Source organism: Silurus aristotelis (genome assembly GCF_946808225.1).
Source record: "Silurus aristotelis genome assembly, chromosome: 9".
Taxonomy (NCBI): domain Eukaryota; kingdom Metazoa; phylum Chordata; class Actinopteri; order Siluriformes; family Siluridae; genus Silurus; species Silurus aristotelis.
The window spans coordinates 14966960-14990652 of NC_139582.1; the positions used below are offsets into that span (position 1 = coordinate 14966960).

At 35.6% G+C, this 23693-nt stretch overlaps 1 protein-coding gene and 1 long non-coding RNA gene across 3 annotated transcripts; one reads left to right on the plus strand and one right to left on the minus strand.

Annotated features, from left to right (window-relative positions):
- Nucleotides 1–246: 246 nt before the first annotated feature.
- Nucleotides 247–14232, minus strand: tnnt3b (troponin T type 3b (skeletal, fast)). 2 transcript variants are annotated; one of them, XM_083550967.1, is made up of 13 exons: nt 14063–14232; nt 12068–12098; nt 11960–11970; nt 8073–8090; nt 7215–7233; nt 6901–6946; nt 6585–6701; nt 6223–6300; nt 5587–5700; nt 5025–5134; nt 4323–4413; nt 1121–1161; nt 247–465 (listed from the first exon to the last, which is right to left on the minus strand). In XM_083550967.1, the coding sequence occupies exons 2-13, from the start codon at nt 12085–12087 to the stop codon at nt 429–431; spliced, it is 702 nt and encodes a 233-aa protein (XP_083407093.1). In that variant the 5' UTR covers nt 12088–12098; nt 14063–14232; the 3' UTR covers nt 247–428. The 2 variants fall into 2 exon arrangements, with proteins under 2 accessions (XP_083407093.1, XP_083407094.1); XM_083550968.1 differs by lacking the exon at nt 8073–8090.
- Nucleotides 14233–20147: 5915 nt separating this feature from the next.
- LOC310730732 lies at nt 20148–23661 on the plus strand. Its single transcript, XR_014534933.1, has 2 exons — nt 20148–20295; nt 22250–23661. It is a non-coding gene; the product is annotated as an uncharacterized lncRNA (long non-coding RNA).
- Nucleotides 23662–23693: the final 32 nt, after the last annotated feature.

The following is a 23693-nucleotide window of genomic DNA, read 5'->3' on the forward strand; positions in this document are numbered from 1 at the left end:
CTGTTTACTGGTTCACTGGTTGTCCTTTCTTTACACAGAAGGCAGTGCTTCAAATTGAATGTAGTATGTGTAATGTGTAAAGTGTAATGAAAAGATTGGTTAAGGTAGTGCCAATCTACAATCAACTATGATCATCATACACTAGTAACTGTAATAATTGATATGAGACAGAGCCTTTAAGATGTTTACCCTCATAAGTGTGAGAATTCGAGTTATTAAACAAAATGAGACCACGACAAAAAAGACTGAAGTTTGAAGATGTACAATTTTATTTATACACCTACATTATTATTACCTTATAGGTTTACAGACCAAATAACCTAGACAATATTTTTTTATTGAGAATCAATACAATATTTCTGAAAACAATATGAACATTCAGAGAAAAGTAGGCGAGTGCTTCAAATGGTACAACCTTCACCAACGGTTTACTTCCTGCGGCGGGCAGCAGCACCCTTCTTGGAGCTGTGATAAGTGAATACAGAGAAAAAGGCCTTATGATCTAAATCAACAATCTTAATGGACCTCTGCCCATCATAGCCATTGATTCCTGTTTTTAGCTAACAGCATTTAAAGATAGTGTAGTCTGCTGCTGTTGTAGATTATTGCTTCAAGGGTTGAGGCATATTGCACTGCTGATCCATTGTTCCTAAGACTGGTTATTTACTTCACCATAGACTTCCTGTCAGCTCACAACTGTGAAGCTAATGTCCTTTGACCTTTCTCATCAGCAAGGAATCCCCCCACAGACCTGCTGCTCACTGCTTACTATTCGGTTTCAAATGTACTGTGGACAGTTGTGAATAGAAAATCCCGGATTAACAGTAAACCCAACCATCTTATCCATGGTCAAAGTATCTAAGAAAATATTTTTAAACATTTTTATTTTTGACATAAATAATAACTGAAGCTTTTGAAGTGTATCTGTTTGATTTTATACACTGCATTGCTGCCAAACAGTTAAATGTTATAATTGATTTTTTTTAAGTGTGACTATTAAAGCTGGAAAGTTGGTGTTAGACACTTTGAAGCAGGTTACTTTAATTGCCATTGTAACTATTAACAATGTGTAACAATGTATAAGTAACAAAGTGCTTGTGGTGAAACTGGAGCTACTTACTGCTTCTGCAGCTCATCAATACGGTTGCGAAGTGAGATGACCTGTAAACAACATATAAGCATATTCTGAAACAAGCACACTTTTACCACATATTTAACACATATTTACCATAAGATCTGACAGGACATAACGAGTCTGAATCTGTTACCACTGCCTTTAATTACCATTAATCAGTAGTATTATAATTGTTGTTGTTTAGCCTTGTCAATTTCACATCCAATCTAAATGTACTTTTTTATTTTTAAAATGATGTATACTACATCACTCCATATGTTTCTATGTTCACTTTGACACTTTTCTTCACATTCTATTTCCATTAGTCAAGTCAAGTAGGGTTTAATGTCATTGCAACCATATACATTGCAGTACACAGTGAAACAAAACAACATTTCTCTGGGACCAAGGTGCTACATAAAACATCAATTAACAAAAGGAACACAAAACTACACCGAATTCTAAACTAACAACACAAAGTGCACAAGTGCAACATTAGTGCAAAGAAAAAAAAAAAAAAAAAGACAACAGACGAGACAACATGAGACAATACACGTTAGTCATATTACAGGATAACGTACATACTAGCCTGTAATCAACTGCATTTCACACCTAATAAAACAGTATACCCTCATTCAATTTGACTTTTTTATTTATCAGCCATCGAGTTTTAGTAAATTAGCTATGTGATTTATAGAGGAGTATGAGTATGTGAGAGACCAATAATGAGACAGACTTGGCTGCCCATGAACTTGTCGCCATTTCACCACTGTTTCTTCCGTGGAACACTGCAGACCAGGAACATCCCACAAGAGCTGCAGTTATGGACATGCTCTGACCCAGTCATCTACCCATCACAGTTTGGACCTTGTCAAACTCACTCAAATCCTTACACTTACCCAAGTTTTTCCTGCTCCAAACACATCAAATTTGCGAACAAAATGTTCACTTGCTGCCTAACACATTCCACCCATTAACAGGTGCCATGATGAAGAGATTATTAGTGTTCATTATCATGTCATAACGTTATGCATGATCGGTGTATGTATGTATGTATCGCACATTTTTATCCGTTTTAAACGACCTTAAATTAATACTCTATTTTGTAATACTCTAATCAACATGGTCTTGACAATATGGATGTTTTATGCAAATGTATGTTTAATATTAGTGAAACCAAACTCACAGAGCATGAAGACAAAATATTCTTGTAAATGTTTTAAAGTAGGTATGGTGTTTTTAATAACGCGGATCATCAGGACACCAAACGGAACCTTTGCTATGTTTCCATAAGGATGGTTAATGAGGTAATCTCAGATAAACTGTACCTGTTCTTACTTTCATACGGATTACATAATCAGAGATTATTTGTTTTCTATGTGCATTGGTTGAGCTTTCTATATGTTTATTATGTCTGTGAGATGGCAGAGAGCGCCCCCTGTTTGTTTACTTTTTTATTTTACAAAAACACAGCGTTTTGTTGTTATTAAAGACAGAGTAATTTAAGTTCATTTTGGCGGTATGAAAAAAATGCTACAAAACGTCCCGGTGCATTTATCGCCCCCTGAGTGTTCATTGTGTGCATCATGGCGGATTTTGGTGCTGATTTGAGACTTGCGTTATTAACGCATTAATTTTGACAGAGCTAATATATATAAAACCAACATTATTATATATTCACTTCGAATATACCAATACTAGCAACAATAACTTGAAATAAACAGTGTTAGGGTACATCATTAATTCATACACAGACACTATCCATCCCACTACAGTATCTTTCTGATTGTTTGGGACACACACAGTAATTAGTGCAGCAAAGAAGCCACTTCTCTCCAGGTAAAACATTAGGGACAGACTGATATTCTGCAAAAGGTACAGAGACTGAGGAATGGGGTAAAGTCATTTTTTCTGATGAATCCTCTTTCTGATTGTTTGGCGCATCCGAAAAAAAAGCTTGCCTGGAGAAGAAAAGACCATTTATATGTGGGGTTGCTTTTCAGCCAAGGGAGTGGGCTCACTTACAATTTTGTCTATGAACACAGACATTAATAAAGAATGGACCAAACGCATCCTCCATGAGCAACTTCTCCCAACCATCCAAGAACAATATGGGGATGAACAGCGCCTTTTTCAGCAGGATAGAGCACCTTGCCATAAGGCAACAATCATAACTAAGTGGTTCGGAGTCAATATTGACTCTTTGCATAAACGTAATGCAATTGCCAATAAAAGCATTTGACACTTATGAAATAAGTGAAATATAAAGGTAATCACATTTCTTCATAAACAACTAATCTTGTTCATTTTAATAATTCAACACTTGTATTGTATAATTAATCAATCTGTTAATGGCTGCTAATCCCACTTAATTTTCTAAATGTTTAAATAGGAAGAATTTGCATTCTTTTTCCCTCTTTTTTTTTTGGATATTGGTTAATTTCTTGGGGAAAATAAGTACAAGCTAAAAACTTTATTTTTTTTACACCTGGGATTATTTGCCTGTTTAGATAAGTTTATTACATTGATGATTACCAATTGTTATTTAGTCCCTGATAAATAAAAACAGAATTAAAGGAGTGTGTAATGATTTTTTCTCATAACTGTACTTTTACACATACGTGTTGCCATTGTCGTTGCCAATCAACAGTTTAAGATTTAAACTGAAGTTTAAAATCAATTTCAATTGCCAACTACTGGCTTTTTATAACTGTATTCGAGTGTTACCTCTATAAATCTCTTTATCTTATTTTACGCAGCAATTAAAATCTTGTGGTTTTATGCACATTGTCTAAGGGTAAAAAATACTTACAATATATTGTCTCTATTGTAAGTGTATTTTTAAGAACAGTCTGTAATGTATGGTCACATGCAAAAAGAGAATTATTATTTTGGTCAAGAAGTGCCAAATCTTTCAATGCTGTGAGTTTCAATTTTAGGACACTATCTTGTTTCAATTTCACTGCTGAACTGGGAGAGTTTCAACATGCAAAATCTCAACAGATCACTGGTGACCATCAATAGGTGGGCTAGATACATATTAAAAATATAAAAATGCTGATGAACACAAAATGTCATTATAGAGGGTGGTCCACAGAAAAGTAGCCCGCCTCTGTTGCCAGGCAGATGGTCATTCGGCAGACAGAGAGCATGGCACCGGTATTGAAGGCAGGCTACTTTTCCGTGGCCCACCCTGCATATATCTCACCTCATACTTCTGCCTCTTGAGCTTCTCAATGTGGTCATATTTTTCTGACTCAAGATTATACATCCAGTCCCACAGCTCCTTGGCCTTATCCCTTCACACACACACACACACACACACACACACACACACACACACACACACACACACACACACACACACACACACACACACACACACAAACACACACACACACACACACATAAAGATTAGTGATATTATTCCTTTTACTTATTAAAACTTTGCCATTTGTCTTTACAGTGGCAGCCTGTAAGGGCCACCCACACCTTCTCTGCTGGCCTAAACTCTATCAGAATCACTGACTTACATTTTAATACTTTTTTGAATATTAATATGTGTTAAATTTCTCCCAATAGTCCGTTCTCTTATATCCATTGGGTTTCTGTTCGGTTGCGCTGCTGCTGCAGCTCTAGCGAGTATAATTTTATGGTGGAGATTCTATATTTACATTTACAGCTGTTTTGAGTTTCAATTAATAAATCATCTTGATGTCTTTTTTTCTGTTAAAGCTCAGTTCCAGATGTATGCCAAGCCTTTGTATTTCATAGTATTTTATATAACCTTTTTGGATACATTTTCGATCTTGCCATCTTGACCTCCCCAGTCTAACCTGCCTTTTTTCCTGGTTCCTTTCTCACATATTTATATTACATTATATTTCACACCATAAGTATTTGTTCATACCTCAGCTTGTCTTCATTGAGATGATCAATGTTTAGAGGCTTGCGTCTCTCAGCCAAGACCTTTCTTTTTTTCTCTCTCTCTGTCTGTTTCTTTCCCTTCTTTTGGTCAGCCTGTATCAGAAATTGCAAATTAATGAAAATATAGAAGAATATATATATATATATATATATATATATATATATATATATATATATATATATATATATATATATATATATATTTGTGGAAACAGTTGACCCTTTTATTTTTAGGTCAAATACTTTTGGCAATATAGGATATACATATATGGTACAGAAATACTTTTCTTCACATATCCCAGCTTGTTCGGAAGCTGGGGTCAGAGCTGGGGCCAACCTTGCTCAAGGGCCCAAGAATGGCAGCTTGGCCATGAATGGTTGGCTTGAATGCTCCTACCTTCCGATCAGTAACCGAGTGCCTTAATGACTAAACTACCACTCATCCTATTTAAATTGAACACAAAAAAATTATAACTGCTCCAAGCTTCACATTTTGTGATATACATCAGGTATGTAATTTCTGAAGGTTATAGTCAAATATGCACCTTCTGTAGGTAGCTGCTGTAGTTGGAGCCCATTGTTGTCAGGACAGATTTCTTCTTCGCATCCTCCTCTGCTCTCTTCTTTGCATCTGCCTCCTCTTTCCTCAGCCTTTCCTCCTGTCACAGATGTGGAAGTATGTACATTTAAGAGAAACATAATACAAAGACACACACACACACACACACACACACACACACACACACACACACACACACACACACACACACACACATTATATATATATAATGTGTATGATCATCTATAAATACATGTACACAAAGTGATTTCTACAAAATTGTTAATTCACCAAATAAATATAGATAATTAAATATTTGTAATATATATAATATATAATAATATTTTATTTTGCCATTTGTGCTCATTTCTTTCAGATCTGTTTGATACCCTATTGCAGACACTTTTGCTTACGTTTTCAGTCTTGCCTCGCCCAGTCTAAACTGCTTGTAACTGCTGAACAGACATTAAAGTTGCAAATCCTATGATAACATCTGTCTATGTTATCCTTTCTTAAGGGTACCGCTGAAGTACTTACATTACTTGAGGGATTGCAACCAATTTTACTTCTCCACATTACTGACAGTATATAGGAATCTACAAAATGTACCTGTGTAACATACCTCACGTCTTGCTTGACGCTCTTTGTCTTTTTCAGCACGGGTTCTTTGATGGTCTGCTCGCTCAGCTCTACGATTCTCCTACACACACAAACATGTACATTTACACATACAAATATCAAATAAACTATTTCAATTTATTCACAAGATTTGGCCTACTGTTTTATGGCAAACTCGGTCACTGTGGTAGGATATTTGTATATTTTGCCCATGTCTGCTTATTTGCCCTTAGTTGTAAATATATTTGGTCATGTCCTGAGATGGACTAGCACCCCAGTGAACATGTGTTCTAGCAGTAGGATGCATCTGACCCTGACCATGACTTAAAAGGTCACTGAATATCAATGGAAAATAAAGACACTCACAATTCTTTCCTTCAGAGCAATTAGTTCCTCCTCCTCCTTTTTTCTGCATTCAAAGTGTGCATCAATGAGCGTCTGCAGCTCAACGAGATCCTTATTCTGACGCTTTTTCTGGATGTCCTGTTACACACATTTATTAAGTAAAATTAATTGTATAGAAAAGCACCATGCACATCTCTGGCAAATACACTCTGGCAAATATACATTACAACTGTTTCAGATTAGCTGTAAATATTTCACAAAGGTATAGCAGGTATGAGAGAATTGGACAATTGGAAGGTATATTTAGACAGTTTTAAATACACCGATAGTGGCTTACATCAAAGTGTACTTTCTCTCCATCTGGAATTTTTGGTGCACTGGGTCTGAACAGACAGAGATGAATATGTACAGTATAAATGTCTAACACGCACATGCATGCACACACACACACGCACACACACACACACACACACACACACACATATACAAAGGGCACTAAGAGTGACTGCTTAAAACAATTTTTACATATGTATTATGGTATATATTAAAATAGAATAGATTTGTCTATTAATATACTGAATTAATGAATCAGCAGAGAGCAAAATAATATGAAAGATTACAGTTTGAGAGATCAGTTAATGAAATATTTACCTGTATTTTGGCTTCTCTTCTAGTTATAAGAAAATGAAATAGGAAGAGGTTCAAGTAAAATTATTAGGGAAATGTATTTTCATAAATTATCTAATAAGCTGTAATAATACATTATTTTGCTAAATCATAATGTCAGCAGCACAGGTATCTGTGACAATACAAAACAATAATCTCATTTGAATCACAATATGACTATGTGGTCAGTACTAAAGAAACCAAAAGATTAGGGTAATAAGACAATACAGGGTAATAAATCAAACATTTTATTTGTTATTTAAATAAATATTAAATATAAATGACAATAAATTAACCATTAACCAAGTTCCACATTGACAGCCAACCACCACACAAAATGTGCCTTAAATTATAATTTTTAACAATATTATGTTATTACTTTCAGCATTGCATAAAAAAAAAAAAAACATTTATTCTCTATTTAGCTTGCATTAAAATATATATGTTGATATTAAACATTATTAAAGATATTTCTGTGGTTTTATTGGGACTAACACATTCTTAAAAATATTTGGAGTTACTAATTGTTAAACCACCAGATCTAAAAGTAAAGCTCTCAACAACAAAATGGCCAATGTTTAAAGTAGAGAATAAGAGTATGTGCTCCTATATCACAATATTGTGGCAGATTTCATGCAAAAGAGCAAGGCTGTGGTCAAACAAATGGGTTTGCTGCACAGATAATGTAAATGTGGGTACTGCATATTCCTTCACCCTTTGTGCTCCCTCCGTGCATTGGTTTGTTTTAGTTAACAATACAAAACTGGAGAATTGCCAACCGTTCTCCTGTGTCATACTAACGAAGCGTGTTCTGAAAGAGCAGTAGAAAAATTGCCAACATACCTTCCTCTTCATAGGCCTCTGCATGCAGCAAGCATAGACAGCAAAAGCAGAACAAATATTATTAGCTAGACTTTGTGCATTTTTTACCCCGAGCATATATGTACTTTTAAATACAAATAATTTTGATCACATAAACTGCTGTACTGATGTATAAAGTAGGTGTAGAATTATAAAGCTGTCTCTATCGATGAAGACAGAGTGACCCAAACAATTGAATTATTATTATTATTATTATTGCTTAGAAATTGCTTTAAAATTGGTTTATGATTTGTCTGAAATTTGTTTTGAATTAGAATAATAATTCTGATAAAAGAACATTTATAATACTGATGATATGATGAATGATACCACAGACTACAGGTGTGGACTACAGTGTATAGTATAATATTACTATATTACTCTATTATAAAACTAAGACCACAGCAGTTTAGTTTGATGACATTATACCAGAATTCTGTTCAATTAAACTATTAAACTATATTCAATTATTTGCTTGTTAATAGAAACTTTATGCTAACCCCATCAGGAGTAGCAACATTAATCCATTTCCCTGTGTTATGCAGTGGTAGCAGTGTTAGCAGTGCTTAAGCAGCATAAACCAAAAAAACAAACAAACAAATAAATAAACAAATAAATATTATTAAAATTATAAAATCCTAAAAAGATTAAAAAATATAAAATCCTAACTAAGAACGGCATGTTGCCTACGTAAACTAAAGTCTGACATTATTTATTTAATTAAATTAGATTTAGACTAAATTCGTTAAGAAATAGATCATATTTTTGCATATTTAATGTAGTGCCTAATGCCTAGTGCCTGATATGCACTGCAAAGCAAATAATTGTCAACTCCTTCACAAAAATGGAATAAATTAACTAAACAGGCCCACAGTGCACAGCACAGTCCCATACTTTAGATTAGTTTAGACCACATGTGTCAAAATCAAGGCCCGCGGGCCACATCTGGCCCGATGTACAATTACATCTGGCCCACAAGATTGTTTTTTAAATAGATCTATTATTATTGTTATTAATGACCTGCCGATATGAAACGCTGATAACACAAACTACAGATCCCACAATGCAGCGTTTCAGCTGCCTTACCGAACGCCAGGCGACCTGGGAACATTCCAGTGTGAATCAAGTCGAGCTTCTGTTGATGTATTTAACTCTATTGTACAGTTATTGTAAAGCCCCTCACAATGATGAAGAAAAAAGTGGATTCTGAAAACAGAGCCTTTTAAAACCGATGGGATTCTGAGTGTATGTTTACTGACACTGCCGGTAAACTCGTGTGTCTTATTTGTGAGGTGAATGTGGCTGTAATTAACGAATTGAATCTGACACCACTATGAGACAAAATATCAGGAGAAGCTGAAAAACCTGAATGCAGACCAGAAGATACAGAAAGTAGAAGAGTTAAAGAAGAATCTGACATTTCAGCAGACGTTTTTAACCAGAGCAAAGGTGAAGCTGGTGTGAAAACAGAGGAGAAATCAGTCACATCAGCCGGTTATTTACTGAGGGAGAGTTTCTGAAGAGCTGCATGATGGTGCGAGACGTCTTGTGTTTGACAGGAGATATTTTTATGGAGAGCAAAATATTTTAAGTTATTTAAAGTTTGAGTTTATTTTTTATAAAATGGCATAAGAGCAAAGAAATCTGATTGTTTTGATTTGTTGTTATTTTAACGTTTACTTAAAAGCACAATTTTTGTTCAGGGTTTTTTTGCAGCATGTTCATATTTCTAACTTGAATAATTTTGACAGGAGATATTTTTATGGAGAGCAAAATATTTTAAGTTATTTAAAGTTTAAGTTGATTTATTCTGGAATAATATTCCTGTCTGTTTTTATTTATATTTATTTAAAAAAAAAAAAACATTTAGTTTTATTGTGTTTATTATGTTTATCCTGTTCGGCCCGCGACCTAAAGTGTACTTTGAGTTTTGGCCCCCTGTGCAATTGAGTTTGACACCCCTGGTTTAGACAATCAGCAACATGCAGCATCAGTTATTAAAACCTCTTCTTGTAAATATACTTATGAATTAGTCAAAGCTACCAATCTAAATTACTTTTAAAAGTTTATAAATACTCTAATAAGCGCACTAATAAATGGCAAGGCCATTTTCAATTGCATTGTACTTTGAGTAAGCACTGATGAAGAGGTAGCATTTGGCCTACAGACAGAAACTTGACTTTGGGACCAGGTTGACCTGCATTGTAAAAAAAACTGTAGTTCTGGAGGTGATAATAGTTAGGGAAGGATGAATGAATATCAATGCCACATACCTTCCTCATGCACCTCTTGTTCTGGCTCTTCCTCAGGCTCGGCCTCTGGCTCAGGCTCAGCCTCAGCCTCTGGGGCTACCTCTACATCTAATACCTCTTCTAATGCCACATGCAGCAAAGCAAGTGGGTGGTGACCGTTAATGGATTGAAATATAAAGAGACAGCACAGTTAGTAATGATAGATGAGGCAGCATTTGTGAAAGGAGGAGAAAAGGCTAAATAAATAGGTTTGAGAACATAAGGGTAGGAGAACTGAGATCATTTAGTATAAAATATGTCATATTAAATGCTTAAATGAACATAACATGATGCAATAGAGCTTAATTAGAGTTGTGGTATGTGAATAAGTTTGTTTTTAAATGGGGGTATATAAAAAATACACTTTTATCTGGCTTTTCTTTTGATTGCTTTGGGTAAAATCGTCTGATTAAAAAGATAAATTATCTAGTTTGTTCAAGTATCAATTATTAAGTGTCAAGAATTGTATTTAGTCAAATAAATTATAATCATTTTACATTGATTTATTTGAGTATTTGGCAGAACATTACAAGCAGAAGTAAAAGCACTCTTAAGTCTGACACAAATGCTGTGTCCTTAGAAGTCATATAATAATATTCATCTTGTTAAGCAGCTGAAGAAAATGAGCTAATTTTAGATTAGGCTAAGAGCCAATTAATTGTTTAAAATTTTGGAGCTTCAGGAGAGGCTGGATGAATGTGCTAAATATAGTTCATTTTAGAGCCTATATGAGGTCCAGTTCAGTGTTAATTTCAGTTTTCCCTTATATAGCCACATACAAAAAAAAGGGAGTCTAGTTTGAAACATTAATCTAAACACTTTATGTAAAAACAAAAAAAAACAAAAAAAAAGGTTTTAACCATTGATATTTAATAAATAAAAACACACAATGGAGAAACAGTGAAGTTTGAATTCAGATTTAGAATCAGGCATCTTTAAAATATTAAAGTTGAAAGTATGGATAAATCAGAATTGTAGGAAATCTATAACATCTTTAATTTTACTTTTGCCTTCCTCTGTGACCTCATGGCCACACAGAATTACCATTATAATTGATATTAATCAAGTAATAATTGATTACATGCATACCAATCAGTAGGGGTTTTTTTGTATTTGTTTGTTTGTTATTAAACAACAATCTTCTCTCTGGTTATTATTTATGCATGAAATTAATGCAGATAACAGGAAAGAAGACTTCAGCCAATGTGTGACCTTTAGAGCATCACTGCTGCATAGGTGACCAAAAAGTTTTTTTATGAGTTATTATCAGTTGGAAAGTTGAGAGTGTTGATATAAATAGTACTACTGTAACATTGCTATTACAACTACTAATAAAAACCTTCTTTCGGCTTTTCCCATTAGGGGTCGCCACAGCGGATCATTCGCATATTTGATTTGGCACGTTTTTACGCTGGATGCCCTTCCTAACGCAACCCTTCACATTTATCCGGGCTTGGGACCAGCACTAAGGCTTGTGCAACCCTAATAACCAAACATAAAAAAAGAAGAAGAAGAAGAAGAAGAAGAAGAAGAAGAAGAAGAAGAAGAAGAAGAAGAAGAAGAAGAAATTAAACTCACCCTCAACACCACTGAAAAAAAATTAGATAACATTAAGCATCAGGAAAGCATATATTTGTTTCAATGTTTGAATGATGCAATATTAAACAAAAAGCAAAAAATACTCACACATCCTCTGTGTCAGACATACTGTTCACACCTGAAGTGCAAGAGACATTCTTCCTTAGCACATATAAAATTCACTATAAGATTAGAATTGACATCACTATCAAAAGTTCTGCTCATCACAATAAGATAAGCAGTTTTTATTCTATATATTGACTCTTGATGAGACAATGCATCTGCATCTGCTTCCCACAGATAAACATTGTTGCTCCCATTCACAATGCAATGGAAGTTTAGTATTACAATTAATCGGTCATCTTAATTCTTTATAACACTGCTCAAGTAGAGGTCAATTGTTCATAAAAAGCACTCTTGCATGTGAGGACTTTAGTGCCCTTCTTGGTTGTGTTCTGCCATATGGAACATTAGTGCAGCTGTTGAAATTTTGGGGGATTATCAGAAGCTCATGTATCCTGCTCTCAACAGCTCCATAATACACTCTGTGGACATATGAGGACATAGCCTTCAACAAGCATTCATCAAATTAAACAGATGATATTACTGGCCATATCACTAAGCTTCTTAAAGTAGCACAATGGCTTTCATGGTTTATATGTGATTAATAAAAGCTGATCAAGGTTTTTCAAAATTCCAAAGTCTTCCAGTATTATTTATAATAATAAAAATTAAATAATAATATTTATAATTTTTATTAATTATAATACTTTATTATTATAAACTATATTAAATATGATTGACAATAAGTAATTCACTAATTGTGTACTGTATTACTATTACTATTTTCTTAACCCTAACACCTAGCCCTTGCTAAGTTATTACTGTCACTGCTAACATTGAGTTTACTGCCAGTACAATAGAGTGCAAAGCTATAGTGATTGTCTTATAATCCCCACAGAAAATATCATTTGGCCATAAGGCAGAGGTGGGAAGTAATGAAGTACAAATACTTCGTTACTGTACTTAAGTAGTTTTTTTGGTATCAGTAATTTACGTCAATATATTTTTTCACTTTCACTGAATAAATTTTTGACACAAATATCTGTACTTTTTTGTTAATTTAGTTTTAATATATTTGGTAAAATGATCAATATTTTTTCTTCTCATTTTTTCTTTAGCCCATCAACCAATTTCTTATTGATATATGGCTTTATCAATCGATCCCTGGTGTATCATTTTATGGCACTCACACACCACAGATGTAGGCTAGTCTACACCGCTAACAATGCAGAAGACAACAAGAAGTATGAGTTTAACGTGGCTGAGACAGTCAGTGTCAGAGTCAGCGATGTAAACATGACTGAGAACAGAGAAATTCCTGATCATGTGATCATCTTTTCTCTGCTTGTGTTCTATATGGTGGTTGTTCAGCCTGGATACATTCATTGGGTAACACAATTTGAAATTCTTTTGTATAAATATATTAATATGATGTGAGGTCCAGTTTCCAGCGTGAAACTAAAACAGATAGTAGTAATGGCTACATTTTACTTAAGTACATTTTAATTCAATTCAATTCATTTTTATTTGTATAGAACTTTTAACAATGGACATTGTCTCAAAGCAGCTTTACACAGATAATGTGTAATTTTACTTAATGTCCAAGCCCTATTTCTTTTCTTTAACTTGAGTAAAAAGTATAGTTTTACCAGTCTTTTTAAACAAGAGTATCTGTACTTCTACCTGAGTGAAGGATGTGTTAACGTTTGACATCTCTGCCATAAGGGAATTTGAGACTGTTTAAAATAAAATGATACACTAGATCACCAGAGATCTGTTAGCATAATAAAACTATTGGTTTCCTTCTATCATTACTACTGCTTGTTAATGTTTTGTAGAACATTGACCCCTAGAGAATGAGAATATCTTATATGGTACTCCAAAACAATCAGAAGATAAGAACTTAAATAAAATAATATAATTAATACCCCTTATTTATCTTTGCTAAATCAATAACTCTGTACTGAATGATTTCCCATTGACTTTGATCTAATTCTAACCAAAGGTTTGAAGTACACCCCAACATGTTTGGATACTTACCTTAGGGAAACAACAAGAGTGTCAAGGAGCCTGGCTGTGTGGTTCTGCACACGTCTTCACTTATTTCACCCTGTGTTATACGAATACCTAATCTTCTAAGGACCCGTATTGGCTGAGAAGGTCAGACAGGGAGTTGGGCCAGATTTGCATCTTCAGAACCACCCCAACACACTGTGCTACAAACACCCAGGCTCAATAAGGATATCAAAAGAATATGCTGGATGGAAGGAGTCAGGTTTAAACAGCTGAAATGTCTCAGCTGAATAGCTATATTTGTCATAATACAAGGCGAGCAGACATAAGGCCAAGCTGATGGTGTGAGAAAGCCTGGACCTTTTACACATCAAATAGGCATGCAGAAAATGCCCCTTAGAGTTTTAAGAGCTTACGAAACTCTCTCCAAGTCTGCTGCAAGTAAAAGCCATAGCCCATATATAAACGGGTTCATAGGATAATGTCTCTGATTTAGACAAATTTTAAAACTGATACTGTATATTTCAGACATAATGGGTATCACCACATGCCAATGAAATCAAACATTCATTTCACTAATCATAATGATAAGCAAAGACAATCCATTAATCTTTCAATTTAGGGAGTAAAACATACACATACACATTCCAACTGTAATATTGCTTAATGTTGTTTTCACCTGAAAGTATTTTTTTGTATTTGCATCAATATATTGTTATACAGTGTTGGGTCCCTGGTGGTCTAGTGGTTAGGATGCGGCGCTCTCACCACTGCGGCCCGGGTTCAATCCCCGGTCAGGGAACCAACCCCAGCCACTCTCAGTGCCGGTTGCAAGCCCGGATAAATAGGGAGGGTTGCGTTAGGAAGGGCATCCAGCGTAAAAACATGTTCCAAATCAAACATGCGGCTAATCCGCTGTGGTGACCCCTAATGGGAGAAGCCGAAAGAAAGTTTTTTTATACTGTTATATAGGGTTGTGTATACCAGGTGAGCTGCATTCCACCGTTTACCATCGCTGGGTGCCACTCTCTTCTCTACTCTCACAGGAGCGGAGAATCTCTGATGTCCTTTTGTGTGCACTGCACTACATTTGTGATCTGTTACATTTTGTCCGGTTTCTTTTTTCACATTCTCACGGACAGCAATTAGATCACATTTGCCCTCACCCAGTAAAGAATGTTAAGCTTGGTTCGCATCTTCCTCCCGTACAACAGTTCATAAGGTTTTTTTTATGTCTCGCTGTTTCATAAACTCGGCAAAGACAGCAGAAGTTGTAAAAGTACAATACACTCTGGATTGCCTTGGAATGATAGTCAGTGAGTGTTATTATATATCGGTCAGCAGGGGGTTTTGACTGGTCCGACTATATCCAGACCCAGTTTTTTCCATGGGCCCTCAGGAAACTGAACTGGTTGCAGGGGTGCTGGATGCGTTACAGCCGATTTGTCATTGGACTGGCAAGAAATGCATGCAGAGTTTGTTGACTGAACCTGAGAGTCCATCTGTGGTCACCAGTAAAGGTCCCGTAATCTCTGTTTTGTACGCACTACTCCCTGGTGAGCCTCATGTGCCAAGAAAATCACGGTGTGTCGTAAGGCTACAGGAACTAACAGCCTGGTTCCACTGAAAACAAATGCATCTTTTACTGAAAGTTCATCTCTCGCTCTGAAATATGGAATCAAGTACTGACTGACTGCCTTGGTGGAGGGTGGCCAGCCATGCCTGATTTGCTTTAGCAGTTTTTCCAGTTCAGGACAAGCAGTACAAGCAGTTTCAAAATCAGTCACTGAAAAAGAGCATAATGTTAAGGAAACTAACACAACAATTTCAGGCTCAACATCATCAGAGGAATCAGCAGGTGCAAAACAAAGCAGACGTGCTGCCCAACGAGCAATTTGCATTCCGGCTCTTTCCATTCCTTTTGTAGTAAGTAAGGTGGTGAGTGCCTAATAGTCTGTGTAAAGTGTTAAGCAATGGCCTCACAAGTATGTTCGCCATTTTTCAGTAGCCTACACACATGCTAGGGCCTCCTTCTCTACGATAGAATATATTTTTTCAGTGTCTGTGAGTGTGCAGGAAGCAAAAGCCACTGGTTTTTCTTCTCCGCTGGATTGTATTTGTGCAAACACTGCCCCCAACCTGTATTCACTTGCATCCGTTGAAATTACTGAATAAAGAGTGGGGTCATCAATGGCAAGGGCCTGACTGGACACAAGCATCTGTTTATGCAATGTAGTTTCTTTGGTGCATCGGCAGAGTTCTCTAAATACAATATGGTGATGTTATGCACTTGAATAGTTGCTTTCTGTAATGTCAGGTCTGGCTCGAGTAACAATCTCTGTCTAATATCATTGCTTTGTAAATGTTCCAGCAACTGGTCGCGAATCATGTCGTAGACTTTATCACAAAAGTTACATTTGCAAAAACGTTGTCGGTGCTGAGACATTCACGGACATTATTATTCAGTCAATAAAGTCAGTACTCAAGCTTAGTATCCTCATCGCCAATTTGTTAGATCTCTAAGTAAAAGCAAGACACCAAGTATTATTATTATTCAACAGCACCTTCACAGCGCCTCGCTCCAACTTCTTCTTTTTTTTCTTTCTCCTATCCAGCGTCTCTAGTGGTAGCGCAAGGAATTGCATAAGACACAACAATGACAGAATCACAAAACAAGCCAAAAAGTTGAGCAAGCTAGACCAGACCTAAAACTAAAATACAAATTGTGACATCCAAGCTCTATTTTATGTTTTACCTAACATTGTCTGTCACCTGGAGAACCTTGGGCTAGTGAGATTGCTGCTGGCTTGGTTAAGTGGATCAGCTAGATTATAAAGAACTGACATAACTTTTAAAGTTACAAGCTCAATTACCACATATATACAGTCTGGAGCAGGTAACTCTATATTTTCTCACATCAGCACCATGTTCACCCTCTTTAAAGTCTTGGAGGCCTCACCTTCCAGTTTATTGCCAATTAAACCACTTGCAGCCAGCCAAATTTGTCATTGGATCACTGACAGTGGAATTAGATTCAAAATATTTAAAAAATCAGAACTTTAAGAATCTTTTATTTCAACTGATGAATTATTTTGGTAATAACTTTTAAAATTCACGAAGAATTCTTAAGAATTCATTAAGTTTTTTGTATCATTTCTATCTGATGTAGTAGAGAATCTGTATTTTCGCTTGCTATGCTAGAAATTTTTTGATGACTTCTCCAAAAATGTCTATCCAATTTGGTCTCATCCAAGATGCACTCCCTATATCAAATGATAGGTACCAAAGTAAAGGCTATTAGATTCTTCCTTTAATATATTTGAAGCCATTCAAACTGAGCCTTTCAGACTTCCACTAATGCTGTGTTACACGCCCGCTAACACTCTCAGAGTAAAGATTTTTCCACCCACTCAATATTTTAGCTTTTCAAATAATTGAATATCTTACAACAATATACCAGACACAGATGATGCAGGAGTAACTCTGTCAACAAAACTGTGATTTGTCTATAAGCAAACACCATAACTGGGTGGTGGACATCATCAGCTTCACATTTAGCTAAGCTGGCCACATTATAAGAAGCATTTGATAATAATAAAAAGATTTCAGAGGTCTGCTGCTTTAAGAGATCTGTGTCTGCTAAGATCAAAGGACTGCTAAGCACCACAAAGCACCTTTTCCAGATTCTAAAAGAGCAACTTTACCCTTCTCAGTAATGTGAGTGCAGCAAACATATCTGTGCACCCGTATTATATCAGTGTGATGTTATCCAAGTGTTCAAATACTAACCCCTGTGGTGATACCAGTTAAAGCCAATATCTGGATAAGCTTTAAAAGCGTTTTTGTTGTTCTAGTTTCTGTGTTGTAGACAATATATCAAAGTTTTAATGACCATCCATATTTATTTTCCACACACTGGAATGCTGATAGTGTTTATATAAGCCAGTCAATGACTGTCAGTGTTTTGTCAGCCGTTTTACTCTCCAAATATCATTGAACTGCATTAGCAATGTGCTTGAGATCATTATCATACAGTTATCCTGCTTTCCAGGTTGAATGAAATAATGAGATAAAATCTGTCAGTACTTTTCAGCATCCATGTTCCCATCAGTTCGGACAATATTGCCCTACCACTGGTAAAAATGCAGCCACAAACCAAGAAGGACCCTCTACCACGATTCAAATGAAGGGCGCAAACATTAATTTTTCCGTCTCTCCCCAACATTTCTTTTCATATTTTGTCTACAATTGGACTTAAAATCGGATGATGCTCCCTAATATCCTTTTAGACTTTTTTAGTACTCTTCGAACTACGGTAATCTTTGTCATCTTTAGCTTATCTTAGCCTGTTTAACCTCTGGAAAAATAGTTTTTGGCTGCTGAAACAAAGGATAAGGCTAGAACAAATAAGCTGTTTAATTTCTTTTAATCTCTATATGCATTCCTTCTGCTGAACCTTCTCTCATTATATGATCCTGCTTGAATTATCCTGATGATCCTGTTCATGATTTATCCTCTGTTTCTGATTCTACACATAACTTGTTTTTTTGTTGTTTTTAATGGTCAATATGTCACAGAAAATGTAAAATTCTGGACACTGCAAATACACTTAAAATAACTACAGAATAGCAGTTAAACCCATTATTATATACATACATTTATTAAATCCCTTTAAAGTGCAACATTTTTAACATCAGAGTAGTCAGCTTTTTGTAAGACATTACTCCAATTGACCAGACATTTTTTAATGGGTAAAATGTGGAACAACACACAGGAATTATTTTGTTAACTTGACAAACCAAACACAGGTTTTTGGAGCCTGATATAAATCTACAAAATGCAATAATAAGCAATTGCCACTGGATGTATCAGATCAAGTATTATTAAAAGCCTGGCAATTAAAGAGGGTGAAAGCTAAAATGCTGTAAAATTTAAATATATATATATTTCTATTTCTATTTCTATTTAGTCTTCGTCCTACACATAACACACATCATATATCATAAGCTTGTGCTCCATTACATCTGATCACATGCACTTTATTAACATGTGCTTGTTAATATTATGAACAGCAGCTACGCTAACTCCTTTCCACTGCTTCTCTTTCTCTACCCATCCCGAGGCATCCTGAGGTTGAACCAGCCCCAGTCACGTCCCACCTCATGAAGATTATGGACCTTTAATGTAGATGCAGACCCCCGCAAACATCCCGAACCATCTAGAGATGTACCAGCGCTATTTGGATTCCACCTAATGTGGAGTTTGGACATTGGACCTCTTTGACTGTCTAAAGGCTGTGGCATGAAGACACTGGTGTTGGATCTATGATCATCGCAAATGTTGAGCTATTTTATGAGTTGCTTAGTAGCTCCTTGTTCCATAATCTCAAATATAAGACTGTAGAAAGGACATTACTTATAATCTCATATTCCGGTGATCATGTTAGTTCTCACTCTCCAGTGTTCTGTATTGTTTAAAGATTTATGATCAAACTCTTGAAATCACCCAAATGAGGATGGGTTTCCCCTTTTGAGTCTGGTTCCTCTCAAGGTTTCTTCCTCATAACATCTAAGGGAGTTTTTCCTTGTCACCATGGCTGCTCATCAGGGATAAACACAAAACGTTCACCTTAACTGTTGAATTCTGTAAAGCTGCATTTTAAGACAATGTCCGTTGTGAAAAGTGCTATAGAAATAAACATGACTTGACTTCGTCTTGCAACAGAAAACATTATTTAGCATAACAGAGTTGGAGTTAGAGAGAATAAAACTCACAGACAGATGTAAACTTAAACTGCATGTGCACATAAAACGCATTGCATAGGTCTTCATGGTCCTTATAAATGTATACCTTTTTGGTATTAAAACCTGGAACACGGATTTGCTACGGATCTCAAAAAAATAACCCACAAATACAAAGTGGGGAAAAAGTTTTATTGAAGCTATCTAGGGATTTTCTCAATGGTCAGGGTAGTGTACTGTAGTAGATGGTCTTGACACTCATTTACATGCACTTGCCCATAAGTGGGCTGGAAAATGTTCTGCAAAGGAGGCTGACGCGAACACCCAACTGCAACAGTTCACATAAACACACATCAGCAGTGCACACAAGGGGAAACCCCTGGCTGATTACTGCTCCCTGAATTTATAGCTAGTGCTTTTATTTTTGGTATGGCTGAGGGATCGGTCACTGTGTCCTGTAGCACACTTGCTACACTCCAACTAGAGCATTTGAAGATCCTACAAACAACCCCTACACAGGTAAACATTAACTATACATTTCTGCTACAGTAATTTTGTAGTAAAATCCACTGAAAACACACTGTTGTCAGTGTCTGGCACTGCCTAAAATAAATCTACTGTCCAGTTTAAAAAAACAATATTAATTATTATTAATTGTTTAGATTAATCTGTACATGAGGAGTCTTTTTCTAAAAATGTTTTATACTATATGTAATGCACTGTGTGAGTGTGTTTATAGAGAGAGATTTCTAGAGAGAGTTCTGGCTTGTTCTTGAAATATATATATTTTTTATTAAGCTTCTGACCATCCTATAAATATACATTTATAAAGTTGTAAAATAAAACACAATAATATCTAAATAACTAAGCATTGATAACCATTCATAAATCGTATTATGTGATTAATTTATCTTTTGTTTTACTCATCTTTTTTAAATTAAGTATGTTATGAATCTAACCTGTTGTAAAGTTTTAATATCAGACTCCTCCTTTTTAATTTCTTATGCTTTAGATCAGTACAGTGCTGCTAAAGACCTGTTTTACCCACCAGCATTATTCTTTTCTAATTATTTATCAGAATAGTGGCCATTTTATTCGGAAAAACATATACATGATATATTGCATTCAGATCTGACGGCTTGGGATAAGCATTGAAAAATACTAAACTCACTTTTATTTGCAAGGAACCAGTTTAAGACTAACCAGTGCTTTGTGCGTGGTTAGCAACAGCATTCAGCTTGTGACACTCTTTGAGTGCTATTAAGGGCTCTGGTGTCTGCTAAAAAGCACAACATTACACCACCACCAAAAACTGTTGATACATAAAAGCTTAAATTATATTTAACTCTGTTTAGTGCTCCAAAGATGTACTGATTATTTTCTTTGTTTTCTGTGTTCAATGCTTAAATGGAAACTCAGCTTTCTTTCTAAAACATAAACAAGCTAACTATATTTCAAAACAATGCCTATTTCAAGTTAAGAAATTGCTATTTAGGCTACAGTTAGCAATTGCTTTGAGGCATAGTTTATAAGATTTACTTTTTATTTGTTTGTTTTTGGGTTACATACATTCTAGAAACATTTAGAAAGAAATTCCCTCATCATGCTGTCAGTTCTGTTAAATAATTAGGAATATACAAAAATCTGAAATTCACATCACAATTAACTTGTTTCCTCTTGGATTCCTTTCCTCATTTTCCTCTCCCCAAACATCTTTTTCTAAATATTTTAGTTGTATTTGAGTTGTGACATTTGATGAACAATAAGCTGAAAACAGATGGGTTTTTGTTTGGTTGGTTGGTACAGGTGGATGCAAGTGCAGGTAAAATAGTATTTAATATTGCAAAGCAGAATAATCTTTAACAGTACCAGAACCAGGTCAGACAATCACTGAACAGAGGAAACAGGATTAAACAAAAGTGTAAACACAAATTAATATTGGGTTATAACTAGACAGCAAAACAAAACAATAAGGTTAGTTACTATCAAAAGAATTGAGGACATACTTTGCAGTTGGTAAAATGAATGTGTGTGAGTCTATGAAGTTAGATGACTGAGAGCACTGTAAACTGTGGGAGCTGTAGTTCATAGTGGCCATGTTTGATGGCTGCAGTGTTTACTGGGAAATGAAGTTGTTATTTTGCTGTAAATTAAAAAACCCACCACATGTCAGATTGAGTGATTAGTGTGGAGGGGCATAGAGGCAGTGTATCAAAAAATATTATATAGGCATTGTATTATATTTACAGTGATTTCCAAATGTATATATGGCAATTTCTTGTCAAAAACCACTAATGCTAAACATTAAACAGTATAATATTTTGTTATGAAGGTTTTTGGTGACGTTTTATATTCTTAGAAAAATTAATGATGAAGAAAGAATATCAGGCAAAATATTTGTAGGTTATGGGTAAATACAATGCTTGTACACACTACATACATAATTTAGTGTGTTTATTTGTGCTTATCACAGAAATTGGAAAACTGATGGAAGTACGTTATGATGGGCAGCCTCTCCTCCTCTCCCAATACCCTCCCCCACTTTTGCCGAAGCCAGGGAAAGACAATGCCCTCCTGCAGAAGCTGTTAAAGAAAAATGTCAAGAAAAAAAACAGCTCCTTCTGTCAGACACCTATCCCGTTTCGCTCAAGCCTATCACCTGTAAGTGAGGCCAGTCCAGATGAGGAGCACAGTGATCTCAATACATCTACAAAAACTACAGAAGTGCCTGTGCACATTCAGATTCTTAACTCCACTACTGCTCAAGAAACAATGCCTCTCTGGCGGGCTGTTGATTCACACAATACGTCTGTCAGTTCCTACTCATACCCCTGTAGCAACCCATACCTCAATTCCTCTTGCAGTCCTCACAACAGCTCAACATCCATTCTGTCCTTGCAAACATATATGCATCCTGATACAGCATTTAAACCCCAAATAGCACCACTTTATACATGTTCCTCTTTTCTGTTTGATGATGCTACTGAGCCGAACACAGACTCAGATTCTGCTCCACAGTCTGAGATACCCCTAAGCCTAACATTACCTACTGTTTTACACTCTCTTAACAATACACAAAAAGAACAAGAATTCCCAGTGCCATATACTATTGCTCGGACCTTAAAACCTCCTCCACCTACCTATCTGGGCTCAGACATGTCAACCTTGGCTCCAGTTCTGCCTCCTGTTGCATATTTAGACACAACTAATGTTCTTCCCCTGGTCCATGAAACAACAAGCCAGTGTACTAGACAGGAACGCAAAAGTACTTCAAGTACAAATGACACTCACAAGTGTTTTACAGATAATCATGTTATAGAATCAATTCTGAAGGGATCCTGTATACCTCAAGATACTACTGCCAACATTTTAAAAAAAAAGAATCCATCAAATATTCCACAAAATGAGGTTTATGTTTCTTTTGATGAAACATCAGAGCCACCACTAGAAAAGAACAGAAACCGAAGATCCAATTCAACATGGGCATCGAAATATACTACTCCAGGATCCAACTCCAGCATCTATAGTAGTCCAGGATCCATAGTAACCTTGGGTGGTAAAGTATATGCAACAGTAAACAGTTCTAGAGATACAAAACCCACTAATGAAACCAGAGAAAAAACAAATGATGCTACTACTCTTTTATCTACCTCACTTCTTGCTCTTACTTCATCTGAGGAATCGCCCAACACTCAGGAAAGAAACGCTTTCAAGAATCACAAACCTTCATCCTCTGTGGCAATTAATGCAGGAAGTTCATTTCAGAAAACAATTAATAATAATAATAATAATAATCCAGAAGCAAGTGTAGAGGTTAAAATTATGCATTCGAAAGTACGTCAACTGCATTATTTGGATTCTGAAATAAATAATTGTATTTTAAAAGCACATTCTAAGAAATACTTAATTAAAAAACT

Coding starts and splice junctions, on each gene's coding strand:
- tnnt3b (XM_083550967.1), bottom strand. CDS start 12,087: ATGTCTGACACAGAGGATGT. Junction 6,301..6,584: donor TTGCTCTGAAGGAAAGAATT/GTGAGTGTCTTT, acceptor TTGTGTGTGTAG/GAGAATCGTAGAGCTGAGCG. Junction 5,135..5,586: donor ACAGCAGCTACCTACAGAAG/GTGCATATTTGA, acceptor TTTCTGATACAG/GCTGACCAAAAGAAGGGAAA.